General features: G+C 44.0%; 1 protein-coding gene across 1 annotated transcript in view; it reads left to right on the forward strand.

Moving 5' to 3' along the window:
* Positions 1 to 14,022, forward strand: part of POGLUT1 (protein O-glucosyltransferase 1) — a 300,386-nt gene that overhangs the window by 69,066 nt on the left and 217,298 nt on the right. The window contains exon 5 of the mRNA XM_069635705.1: positions 370 to 491. Coding sequence (XP_069491806.1) covers positions 370 to 491 — 122 coding nt within the window. The remainder of the gene's footprint in view (positions 1 to 369; positions 492 to 14,022) is intronic.

The raw sequence follows: 14,022 nt of genomic DNA on the forward strand, positions 1-14,022 counted from the left end.
CACCAACAAAGGCCTTCTTGAGATCGGGAAAGAGGAGCAGGGCTTCACTGGGACAGCACTGGAGTCTATGCTGGTCTGCTTCAGGAGTCGTCAATGATACAAAATGGCATGAGTACCCAAGGTCATAGGAGATCACCACGATTAGACCTGTGGCTTGAAATTAGTAGTCTTTTATTTATTCCACCTCCTTGTGCTTGCGAAGCTTTCCTCCTTTATTTCTGTGTTCCTTCTATTCATCCTTCTCTTTAGTCCTCCGCTTCTTTATTCTTTTCATACTCATTGTCCCCATCCACCCTCTTCTATCTCAGTGAAGTTGTAAATCAGTCATCCTCTGCTTGAATGTAATCTAGCGTGTCTTGTTCTTTGCAGACCTCAGACTATCAGGACATCATGTATCCTGCTTGGACCTTCTGGGAGGGTGGCCCAGCAGTTTGGCCCATCTACCCCACCGGCCTTGGACGGTGGGACCTAATGCGGGTAGAACTCAAGAAGTAAGTGTGGTCACTGCTTTAAATGCAAGTCTTCACTGTGTGCTTGTGTTTCCCCTTCTCTGACCAGAACACAATAAGGCATGTTATGTGAGAGGCGTCAGGAAGGAAAGGCAGACACAAAGTTGTCATGTTTTGTTTAGAAACGTTTATTCTACTTAAAAGGGTTGGGAAAATTCCTCTGTGCCCCTATTTGTTAGGACAGGTTTTCTGTAGTCCAACTAAGCGCGTAGTTAAACCATACAACTGAGACAGTACAAAACTCCACTCTTAGTATAAGGCTGTACCACCTGAGTATTTGGTAGCATAGACTGAGCAGCCAGGCTTGTCTTAGGAGGAGGAGAGGGCTGTAGGAAGATGCAAAGAAACTGTAGCATACAAATGGTTCAAAAGAAACACTGACGCCCAGAAGTATTACACAAAATAAAGGTTTATTATAAATACAAATAGGCCAAGATAAATCTTGGTTGGTAAATACTTTGTCATAGAATCATAAAGACAATATAAAAACATAAAACAATGCTTAAGGTACACAGATAAAGCATAGACCTTGTTCAGAATAACTAACAGTATTTCTAGGCAAGTCAGACCTAATCATACACATTTAAAAGTAAACACACCAATTCAGGGGGAGTAAAACTACAGGTTACTTTTAGATTACTTTCAGTAATACAAGGGTAGTAGACCCCGGGAGAGACACCTGCTACCGTGGTACCGGACTTGACTCCCGATATGAAGAAAGCCAAGCGGTTCATCACAGCCGGTCAGTCGAGTGGAGGATCGATAAAGAAACCAAACTGTATTGAACAAAAGTAGCACCCGGCTGATTGCAGAATGTACAAAGAACTGCTGATGTAAATGGGGAAAGCCAGCTGCAGATGAGCCAGGCACCACATGGATGCTCACTCGAGAAACTATGGGCGATTACCTGATTGTTGAAACTACTATTACCAGAAGGCCTTGGGAAAGATGACAAGAGGGTCAAAGTGGTTATACGGGGGTCTAGTAAAATCCTCTGTACATTCGAAAGTCTTTGACCAGCAGATGATCATGAATAGGGGAAGTGAATCTTGCATCATAAGAAAGTAAAAGTAACTTTTGAGATTGGCAAGAGTGAACCCAAAGGAGGGATGCCGATGAAAAGGGGCAAAGTCTAAAGTCCCAAAGGAACAGTGTGTTGACTAGAGAGAACCAGGCAGCGGGTGGTCCACAATGAATTGTTTGAAAAGACATTAAGATTTGTGAATACCACAGAGGGGTCTGCGCCTGGAAGAGGGGAAACAAGGGTGAAGAATCGCCACCCAAGTGCAATCCGAAAGAAAGTTATGTTGTATTATTTGAACTATCAGATCCTCGGAAGCAGAAGAGACAACCTCTGAAGATCCTGATATTGATCAGAACTTTCTAGGGTTCTGCGCCTGGAAGAGGGGGATCCAGAGGTGAAAGACTTCGCTGATGTATCTGGGAAAAGGAACTTTTTGTTTATTATTTGAATACATCGGGCCGACAGTGGCAAGAGACTTTTTGATCGAAAAGAGACTTAACCACCGAGTGCCCTGATTTCTGAAAGTGCAACTGTTAGCTCATGCTGGGAAAGCGCAAGTGCGTGCTGTGCTCCAAGTCCCACCTTGTCCCGTGCTGAAAACGTGGGGAAGGGAGACCTCATGAACCGCATCCTGACTCATCATTTGTGAACACTTCCTTCTTTCTTAAGAACATTATCCCACACTTCTTTTTGTATTTTGTGTAAGCATTGGCAATAGGTTTACCCATTTATTTGACACAACGCCACTCGGACTGCCTTATTAGTTTTTGTTGGTCGAAGCTTGCTCCCATCTTAGTTTAGGTTTAGATTAGGCATGTTTCCAACCTACATTTACAGTTTAATAAACACCCTTGAACTGTGATAATTTGTCTGTCTATTCTTGATACCATGCCTTCCTTACAACTGTTACTGCTCAGGCAGTGGCTAAGGCCCTACTTGGTATTTTAACTAGAGTAGGATTTCCTAAGGAGGTTGTACCTGTCAGGGGGTCAAATAGTATGGCCCACTGCATGCATGCCATGTGGAACATCTGTGAGGTCACCTTCAAGTTCTCAACATCCTACCACCCTCATACAAATGGGTTGGTAGAAAGGTTTACCAGGACCATGAAGAGCATGATTGGAGCTTTGGAAGAACCACTTAGAATTAAGTGGGAACTTCTTCTGCCATTCCTTCTTTTTGCCTATAGATAGGTTCTTTCAAGCTGGAGTGGGCTTTAGTCCCTTTGAGTTACTTTATGGTCATCCTGTCAGAGGGCCTTTGTCCCTGATTAAGAGGAGTCTGGAGAGTGATCCTTCCCTCAAGCCAGAAAGGTTTACTGTCAGAGAGAATTCTCAGAAATGTGCTAATGCCCTCTACCTTAGAGACCCCCAGCAACTTAGCTGGATTTTGAGGACTTGATTTTATTCTGTACACTGTTTCTTTTTGGTTGCAGAGTCTGACAAACTCCATGGGCATCATTTTTTACGGTTCTACGTTATTTCGCAGCAGTCTCATCGCAGGTTTTTTCATCACCGTTTTTTTTCTGAAAAACTCATCGTTTTTTTTGGGGGGGGGGATTACCTCCCCAAGCCTCCCCTGTTTTTTTTTTTTTAATTCCCTTACACCCACAACCATATATTTAATTTTTTAAAACCCCCCCCCCCCCCCAAAAGTGTTTTTTTTTCAAAATAAAAACAGCAATGAAAAATACCGCGGTGAAATGCGTGTATACCATTTTTTACGTTGTCACACTGCACCTTCAGTGCAGTGACACAGGTAAGTCTTTCAGATTTTCCAAAGGTTTAAATACCTTCTCTGGGATAAACTACTGTTTCCCAGAGTAGTAAAGTGAAATTGACTTTAATTACATTTGTAACTTTCTAGACCCATCGCACACTATCTTACTATAGGGTGCTGGACGGGTTACTTAGTATCCCCTTAGTCTAGCTTCTCATGTCCCATTTTTATGTTACCCTTTCCTCACTGAATGGCTGGTGGCAGTGGTTTACTTTTTACTACAATTATGGGATTTTACCGCATGCTGCGTTCGCAGCCATGGTAAAGCACCCATGGGTGCCATTTTTGTCAAAATGGCCCCGGTCTGCTTTTTTCCCCATTTCTTTGTGGAAAGGTCCTTATTGAGATATACTCTGGGCGCCACACCAGGTTTGGTCCCTTTGTTCATTTTGCCTTTGTTGGGATTCACGAGTGAAGCCCTCTCTGGCTCCAAGTTGTCTGGCGTTCGGCAGAAAACAAGGGAGGTGCCTGAAACTCACTGTGCTTAGTCTCCTATGAGACAGGAATGCACTCTTGGATGATTGGCCGGCTGGCTGTCCGGCAAGGACAGCCACCCTGTTGGGTGACTGACAGCTAGGCTGGAATGAATGGGAGCAAGCTGCATAAAAGGCGAGGCTTTTTGGCTTGGAAGGCAGAGTCGACCACTGGACTAAGGAATCCGAAGAAGAACTTGGAAGAGGATGCCTGCTGCAAACTGTTGGTTTGCCCACTGAAGCCCTGCTGCTGTGCTGAAACTCCAAATTCGTATCGACAGAGAAGCCCCTGCAAGGACTACTTCTCCCTTTTGAGTTGGTGGGACCCATCAACTCCAAAGTAAGCCACCTGGACATCCTCTCAAAGCTTGTCGAGTATCCACTGCAGTCGCTGCTGGAACTGGATAGCCAGGGAGAGGAACACCAGTTTGTGTGCGTTGCTTTTAAGCTGGCCAAGAGCTCCTGGAAGATCCTCAGGACTCCCAGGAAGCAGGACTGATCGAGCATGAGTCCCCTCAACAGTGTGTGAGACCCCAGACGCAAGGAAAGCCCATCTTGACAGCCAGGAACCACAGTGTTGCTATTTGCGGTAGACGTGAGGAGCTGAAACACTGAAGTGCAACTTGTTTGAAGTTTGCCGGTTGCCTAGTGACCGTCCCATTGCAGTGCAGGAGTCCACACAAGTCCTCCCTCTTGTCCCCATGACTGAGGCTCAGGAACAGCGAGATCTGCAGAGCTGCACAGGAACAGAAGTCATCTGCTGCACTTTTTCTTCAACCTAAAGGTACTGTAAAGTCTAAGGGAACTTAACTCTTGTTGTGTAACCACTTGTCCGCGTTGGAGACTCGCTTGGTTGCATCTATAGAGTTGCTATCAGCTTCTTTACTTCACAAGCCTAATCAGCTTGTTGCCCTACTTTGATTGCTTCTATTCTATCAAGACTTTTAAAACATTGTGAAAGATGTTCTACTTGGCTGCAAGAAGTGCTTCATTTCACCTTGACTTTTGCTAACTTAACATTGGCTGGCCTGGCTCCCTGAAGATGACTTCTCTCTTCTGCTTATGTGTTTTGCCTTCCTTCTAGGAAAGGGTTAACTGACTTTGCATTGGGGGGTTATTGAAAGTACTTGCCTGCTTAAGAATCCTTGTGTCAATACTTGTTTGATTCCGATCCCTCTTTTCTTTGAAACTCTCCTAAGAAAGACTGAATGTAACCAGTGATATATTAATGTCCACAGCACCCTAGCAATTGATGTCACCTGAGGGTGTAGGTAGTGTCTGTGAGTCATCCCAAATACTGATAACTAAGAGTGTGTATTTTTGGAGTATATTTATGTTTTATATTGCTCCCTTTTGAAGAAGGTGAATTCCCCAAACACAGATCCCAAACGCAGAATAAATGTACACACCCCAGTAGGGAATGAGACTAGGATATAGATTGCAAGTTGAACAAAGTTTATATCGGGTAAAAGGAGGACTCTGCTGCTCTGAGAGCGCTCTGCCGCCAATACAGAAATTGCAAATTATAAAAACAACTTTCGTCATTAGTGACGAACAATATAGGTGATGAATTTTACATGGTCATTGGTTCACTTCAAAGTTGCAGTATGGGCCCTACTGGGGTGGTGCAGCTTGATTGGCTGGTGCAGAGCTGTTGCTTCTCGCAGCATGTGGATAAGCTGGGCTCATCTGGGAGGGGGTGAAGGTCGGAGGCTTCAGGCACAGTTCATCTAACTAATCTCTTTATTCTGACAACATAGAGAAAAGTCTAGAAACTACTAATCACATGAAACTCTGACATTTAGTGGAGGTACTATAAAGTTCAGCTAACAACTATATATCGAGCTTATACTTTGCCCTCGAGGAACAGTGAAACATACTTACTGCCTTAATCCCAGCACCCACCACGAAAGGGTTTGATCTGCTTGGTGCCTCATGACACAGATTGATGGGTGTTGTTTCTTCATTGGATATATAGTTCAGGGGAGACTTAAGACTGTGGTGGGTGCTTGCCCTGGTCATTCCAGGGGGTCAGGGGTGTTTCAGAATCAAACCGACAGAGGGGTCCTGATTTGGTGAGTGGTGGGTGCGAAGGTGGGGGTTAAGGAGGCACATACAGGTCTGTGGAGATGGAGGAGTACACAAGTCAGAATCCACCCCGGTGACACACAGGGCGATGAGCTCAGAGGAAGGAGAAAGATACAGGCGATTTGCAACAATACATGGCTGTACTTCTGTGGGAAAGAGCTTGTGCGACGCAGACGGGGGAGGAAGTGGTGGGGTTTTCAGGTCTGGCTGTGCATAGCGCTGAACGATGGGAGGGATGGCTTTTGGAAATCATTGTGTGGCCTAGTAAAAAGATGGATTTTAAGGTGGCACAAAATTGAGTCTGTATGTGTCATCCAATAGCTTCTCTCCGCTGTCGTCTGAGGAAAGACAAGGAGACGTCTCCCCGCGATGGGATGAGCAATAGATTCCTTTCATGCAGAATGGACAGCGGAGCGTGAAAACACCCTTCCTCCCTTACATTCCCCCTTTCGTTACTCCTAAAGTAACAAATAGCCTTGGCTATTTGTGCACCTACGTTCTTCTGCCTCCATCACTGCTTCATCCCAGGCTGGAGTTCCCTTTATTGGCATCCACGCCCTGCGCACAGATCTTAGGCTCCGACACCTTCTGGCACATTCATCAGGATTGCAGGCCATGTGTATGCACCCACCCTCCCCCGCTAGATCCACCCATAACTCCTTATACCACTTAGTTCATGGGGTTATCCACTCTATCCCCTGTGTTGTAAACTGCTGTCATGCGGTATTTGGGTTCATTGTTCTCCCCTGTTTGTACCTGTGCATCCTTCACATCATGAGGCACCTTTGTTGGGTTGCCCATTGTCACCATCATCATTGCACTACTAGGCACAGATTCTGCACAGCATCGAACCCCTACCTGGCACCCACAAAAAATCAGCAGCAAAAATACTATGATGGGGACCAGCAGCTTCATTGCTGTCCCGAACCAGGTTGGTACCCAATCAAAAATGGTATCTAACCAGTCGCTTGACTGTACATCACCCTCCTTCGTTCTTTCTCCAAGGTTGTGTACTGCAGCTATCACATGTGATAATGTCCCGTTGTCAGCATCTGCAGAAGGCACGATTTTTCGGCAAACACCGCCTTCCATTGCTATGAGGAGGCCCAAGACGTAACGGTTTTGCATTGTCATCAACCACAGGGCTGTGCGTTCTATCTTGATGACGTTGAACCCTTCTTCAGTGTCATTTGCCAGCTGGATCAGCTCTCACCTCACAATCTGCAGCCATTTGGCGTTTGCTTGTGCCTGTATACTTGGTAAGAGTGACGCAAAAAATGTCTTTGAGTTAAACAGTTGAAACTGGTCCGGTATCTGTGCCAGAAGATTGGAAGAGTCTTTAGAGATGTAGTTTGATGCTCTTCTTTTATGTGGCACTCTGTCTTGTAGCTTGTCCTCCGACAGCACATCATATGTGGGGGGTTCTTCGGTTGTTGACTGGGGTGCCAGGGGCATTCTGGTGGGCACCCTCTCCCCCTGGACGTGGTTCTCTGGAATCACCATCAGGGCCGAATGCATTGTAGCCAGGGCACAAGTACCTCTCCATGATGGCGGGAGGTGCAAGTACGCCTTCTTGCCGCATACCCAATAATTGTCCATCAAAGCAGCTGTTCCTTTTTTCATGTCGGGGAGAATAAGCGTTTTGTTGCAATGTTTGTTTGAACCCATGGGCATCTTCCCTTCTTCGTGGAAACAAAGTTCGTATTGTACTTGGCGTTGGATCTTGAATGGTTTTTCAAGAGCTGTCACCCCTGTCTGATCTGGGTGACGGGGGTCTTCTACTGCATCCAGTCCTAGGCCATGGTATGCATCATATCTTTTTCATTCAGTTTCCCTTTTCCTTCTGTTACTCCCCCCTAGAGCATTGTGTAGCTTTATAATTCTTTGATAGAGGATAGGGAAGATGCCTAAATTCATCTTTTTATTCTGATCATAATTATGTTGCCAGTACACTGTGGTAGGATGGGTACATGGGGTGGGTTTTTGAGGCCTAAAGTGCATGTAGTCGTCATTTGAGGTAGGTTCAAAGGTTGTCTGTGGGTGAGCGTATGACGGCATTAATACATCAGAGGTTGGTTGGGCCTCATTCAAAACATACAATACATTCTCATCACTATTAATTGTTGAGTACTCAGACTGAGGGGCTTTCATTATCCAAATCTTGTGCCACAGATTTGTGCAGGTATTACGGGCCCACATCAATTTCACCCCATACCATATTAACTGCATTCCCTCTTGTTCCCCCCCTTCTTTTATGTCATCTAAAATAAAAGATCTTCTCCAATAAAGAACTAAACATAATAATAATGTGGAAAATACAATGGCTGTAAAATGGAGGCCGAATTCGTACAAATAAGCACTAGTGGAGTAAGATTGCCCCTACTGCTAACTATCTGTAGCGTTGTCATTGAGGGCCCTCGTTTCTGCCATGTTTGTACTTACAGAGTGGAATACAATGGGTTAAGTGCATTTTCAGTTATAAAAACATATTTCATACAGAGAGAGAGCATAACACATCTTTATTCTACTTTATGTACATATTAATCAATTATTCATTCTTTTATTTACACGGGTATCACAACCATTTATTCTCTTTAGGGAACTGCCACTTCCTGTGCATTGGGCTGTTCCCCTTCTGCTGTCACACTGACGTGTCCTTTTCTAACGTCGGAGAGATGTATCAAATATTTCAGGCCTTTAACCTTTACCGCAGAAGGTGTGCAATATATCACCTCGCATCTGTCATGAACCTCAGTCTGCGTCCCTTCTGGACTTCGTGGTCCCTGACACATAGGGGATTGAACTCAGTAATCCTCCCAACCGGCAGGTCTACTGCTTCAGCCAGCAATACCAACAAGACCCTGGGAATTCATCGCCACAGATTTTATCGTGGAACTACCATCTTCCAGGGGATACACAACTATCATGGTTAACATTGATTTGTTCACTCATATGGCTCATTTTACACCTTTATACAAACTGCCATCCTCATCTGAACTCGCCGGAATCTTCCTGGGACACATATTCCGCCTTCATGGGCTACCCTCCAAGATCATTTCTGACCGAGGACCCCAATACATATCCCAGTTCTGGAAACATTTGTCGTATACTGGGAATACAACGTGCCTTGTCCTCAGGTTATCACCCACAGACCAATGGAGCCACTGAACGAGTAAACCAAATTCTGGAACAATATCTTCGTTGTTCTCCACAAAGGTCCAGGATGATTGGTCACTCTTAATACCTGTGGCCGAATTCGCCTACAACAATTCGGATCATTCATCTATCAACACCAGTCACTTCTTCTGTAGTCAAGGATTTCATCTGTCAGTTCTACCTTCCATTCTCCCACACCCTACCCCAGTTTCTACGGTTGATTTCTGGATTGAAAACCTTATTAATGTACACAAAGAAGCAAAGGAACACTTAGAAAAGGCCCGAAAAGACGTTAAACATCATGCTGACTTCAAAAGAAGACCTCGCTTTCTTACTCAGTAGGCAATAAAGTCTGGTTATCCTCGAAACTCCTTCCTCGACATCTGCGACCAAATAAACTGGCTCCCAGGTATTACGGCCCCTTTTCTATAAAAGAAATCATCAACCCAGGTGCCTTTCGACTTCGGCTACTAGAATCATGGAAAAGGATCCATCCCGTCTTCCACACCTCTCTATTGAAACCATATGTTCAACCCTCTCAAAGTGCTCCAAGATCAACCCCAGTGATTATCAATGACCAACTTGAATATGAAGTTTCCAGAATCTGTGAATCTAGATACCGACGTGGTCCACTACAATATTTGGTCAAATGGAAAGGGTACCCTCCCAGTGAGCGCACCTGGGAACCCAGGCTGATTCGAAGATACCATCTTTACATCCAGGCAAACCCAGAGGAGCTGGACTTCAGAGGAGGCATACTGTCATGAACCGCCGTCTGCATCCCTTCTGGACTTCGTTGTCCCTGACACATAGGGGATTGAACTCCGAAATCCTTCCAACATGGCCGCTTGATGCAAAATGCTGCTTACCAGTCTCTGCGCCACACGCTCTACAAAACCGACACGCCCCCGCGGCTCTGCACGTCTCAACGCTACTGCTCGCCATAGCTGGACGTGTGCTGCCGGAGTTCGCTCGGGGCTGTTTTCCTGATGTCTATTCCCGGTTCATTGTTTTCCTCCTACTTTTCCTTTCATCCCACAACTTACCCAAAACATTCCTGGATTTTCGCCCGCGTTCGAGCCATGGGTTCCATGCCTCCGCGCACGGACATTGTTCCTTCCTGGACAATCTGAACGGAGCAGGCTGGAACCTGAAGACGTAAGCTTATACAAATCCCAGACCGTGTGGAAGAAGTCACAAAAGAAGGTTGCAAGCAAACAGGAATGACGGGTGAGAAAGGGAGAGACTTGTGACAGCATCAAGTGTGACCAAGTGTAGGTGTTGAGGTGGCGAGGAGACACGCTAAATCACTGGACCTGTTTCCCCCTGAACGCCACGTCTGTATTGCTGACAGTCTTAAGGACAAGAGGACGTTTCTAACTTCCAGCGTGGCGAAACGCTGCACAACGGAGTACGTTGCCCAAAGTAATTACATGGACTTACTTGGTCATAGTTACGTGGGATTGGTTATTGGTGGGCTGGTCAGTGTTTTGTAGGCTGGCACAAATCTGACGTTCCTAATCTTACGTTCATCATTGACATTTTCATACGTCCTTTAAACGTACAGATTGTGTTTTCTTTTTCTTAGATTCTAGTGACTTAACGCCCCTCCCACAACCTCCCAGAAAGCAACATTACCCCTAGTGCACGCACATTTGCGTGCGCACGCATCAAGTGTAGGTGTTGAGGCGTTTGGGTGTGTGGGGGTATGGGCAGAGAGCTAACTTTATAAAAAGGTACGTAAACTATTCCTTTGCTGTCTTTGTAAACCATTAGAGTGACTATTTATTGCTAGAATTCTACCTCGTTAAAGTTATGGCCAGTGCTCTAAGAAGTGGGAAGGGCTTAACCATGGACGCTACGCGGAATGTAGCCTCTAACCCTAGTGCACTGCATAAAGCGTACAATGACGATGATGCGGATGTCAAAGAAGTAAACCCCCCCCCCCCTTCTGACCAAGACAACGGCATGGGTGCTTTAAATGAAACCATGCCGCTGTCTGGTACACAAGGGGACTTAGACCAACTTGAAGGGTCGGTAAATTGTGCGAAATCCGACATTGTGAATGTTATAAAAAAAAAACTAAATAGCGATGTTACTCTAATTGGTAATGTGTATGGTTTACCTTTACAAAGTGAGAAGGAAGCTGTGATAAGTATTCCATCTAGCCCTCCTTTTGAGTATGTAGGTGGTCAGGACATTAATAAACCCATTTCTAGTAGTACTTCAAACTCCTTACTAAATGGTGAGTTCAGACTTAAGCGCACGGTAGATTTAAATAAGAAAATCACACAATCAATAGGTCTTCTGACCCTGTTGATACCCCGGAAAAACAATAATGCTAGTCCTCTACAAATGGAAGCTGCATCGATCAGTATGAACATTGCTTATGATGATGGTACTTCTGGGTCTATCTCGCCCTTACCACCTGATAATGAAGCATTTCAAAATCAGTACGGTGCGAGTAGTGACAACATCTCACACAATAGTGCTGGAAATCCTATGCCTATTTCCAGTCCGGACCATCCGGACCCGTACACTTCCCCATCATAATTGGGATACTAGACCTTCTTGACAAAGGTCACAATGTCACGCACTTAGAGTTGCGTGATGTTAAACATACGATTATGGAAATCAAAACTAAACTGTGTAAATTAGAAGGATTTATTGTGGCGAGGGAATCATGTACAAATTCTACTACTGTGCTTCATGAACCAAAGGTTGTAATCGGGCATGAGCAGAGCACTCAATGTAATAATGATTTTGATGACATCTATTGTGGTGGTGATAATTTAATTAAGCCTATCTCAAACAGTATTTTTAGTGATTTTATGAATGAGTTAAGGTTAACTAATGTGGCAGTGCAACATTTTAGCAATGACTTTAATAGTGTAAAAAATCTAATCTCGACCAATTCTAACGTTATAGTTGATGGTCACCCGATAGTCCTACGGTGCCGACTAATATTATCAAGATGGAATCCCAAATATTATCCTCTGATGAATTAATGCTGATAAACCAATATTGCTGTCTCAGCGTTGTCGTAAGCAACAACTATCTATTAAGCATGCTGAAAAGAAGAGGCGATCTGCCAATGAAAAAAACGAAAAAATGAAAATGAATACTCCTGAAACGGTAAACGAGAATTCAGTTGAACCACATACTAGTAGAAGCGTGGATGAGGATAATATCGACCGGAAACAATTATCCAAAGGGAGCCAATTACATCTGAACTCTAATGTTAATAACAGCGAACTCAGTGTGGTTAATTTGGAAAAGCAATCCCATGGAGGTGAAGACCTACAAAGGCCAAACTGTAAACAAGTGTCTTTTAATAATTGTATGGGACATAGTAAGTCCATAATCACTGAGGAGAAAAAAAAACTATATTGAATGTAGATGCAAAAGTTCAAAGAACGCTTGCAACTTATTTTCCTAGTGATGTTAGAAAATGTACCACTATTTCCACTACGTCTAATATGTCTCACTCTAGAAGAGAGATTGATATTAAGTCATTACAACATCATTCAGGTAATGGTAGTAATCAAATTTAGCAAAAAGAACTTTATTCTGAAATGTGTGCTAAGCCTATGAAAGAGGTAACTCGGCTAAATAGTCCACCCAATGACTCTGTTGTTGTTCGTATTGGGGCAGGTACATTTTGTGAAATAGGTACAGCCATGCAAGCTACTACTAACGAGGATAAGGCTAAAGAAACGGAACGTAGCTTGCAGTGTGTGAGCGACGTACATACGCCTCTTACTGGTAATGATAACCTTTCCTCTAAACAGTATCATCTGGCAGATCTGGAGCAAGCTATGAAATGTGGCCATTTGACTTTGGAAACTGTTCTCAAACTGTTTCTATTCTAAACCAAAAGATGGTCTGGGTGGTGAAATTGTGCAAGTGTCTGAGAGTTCAGGCAGTAGTCACTTGGGAATGGTGGCTGACGCTGGTGCGGTTAATACTATGGTTGGGAATAAAGAGGAGCACTCCCTTAAACAAATTGAAATGAAATCTGATGGGGAAATTATGTCCAATAATGACAAACACCATGAAGCAAGTCCCAAGGAAAAGAGTATTAATATGATTGGTTTGGAGGGTAGAGCTGATATTGTGGGGAAATCCCAAATGAATCGCACCTACCTGTTAAGTCTACTATATGTAATACCTCCATTGAGAATACTAACCACAAATGACTTTGAAAAGATATCTCTTACATCTCATAACAACCATCGAATGACTTGTCATGTATATTCTGAGCACGTATTTACTCATATGGTCATTCAGGCAAGAACCATTCGAATTGGGTTTCACATTACATACATTTGATAATGTTAATAACGCTGCAGAGTTCTTATATTATGAAGCCGAGAAAGAGAAAGCTGTATCATGCTCCGATGTGAATGTCTGCAGTGGTTCTCAAGATGAAAAAAATTGTATATCACAACTATTAGCTATAGCAAGAAATAACAATGAGATGTCGTGGATTGAGCCATTGCTTAAAACTATCTTTGATTCTAAATTAGGTTCTAGCAAGACCTAGAATATATGTAAACTTGCCTTTATATTCATGGAATTCCTGTGGTTATAGGAATATATTGTGTTGGTTGTCCTCCTTTAGTTCAATTATCTTACCTGATAGTTTATTTCTCCATCATGTGTTCTGGCATTGATTCACATGCTCATGAATATTCCCCGTCAGGCTGGGAATCCTCGGTAAAGAAAAAATTAGTATCAGTTTCGTTTCTGATCTGTCTTTCTTAGTAGTAACCAATCACTGGTCTCTGGGTCATACTGCCCCCAGCCAATGGCTGCCCTCTCCATAAGCCCTGCCCCTGGCAGCCATCCTCAGATTTTTACCGCACTTTCAAGTGTTGGGGAGTCCTCGTGCTATAGCTCTCGAGCTTTTACTGCGTTTTGCGCTTTTTCAAAGAGATTTATCTCATTTTTTCGGTTTAATCGAACCTCAAGCTCCACCGTTTCTACTACC

This window comes from Ambystoma mexicanum, chromosome 7p (assembly GCF_040938575.1).
Source record: "Ambystoma mexicanum isolate Mex_15411 chromosome 7p, UKY_AmexF1_1, whole genome shotgun sequence".
Classification (NCBI taxonomy): domain Eukaryota; kingdom Metazoa; phylum Chordata; class Amphibia; order Caudata; family Ambystomatidae; genus Ambystoma; species Ambystoma mexicanum.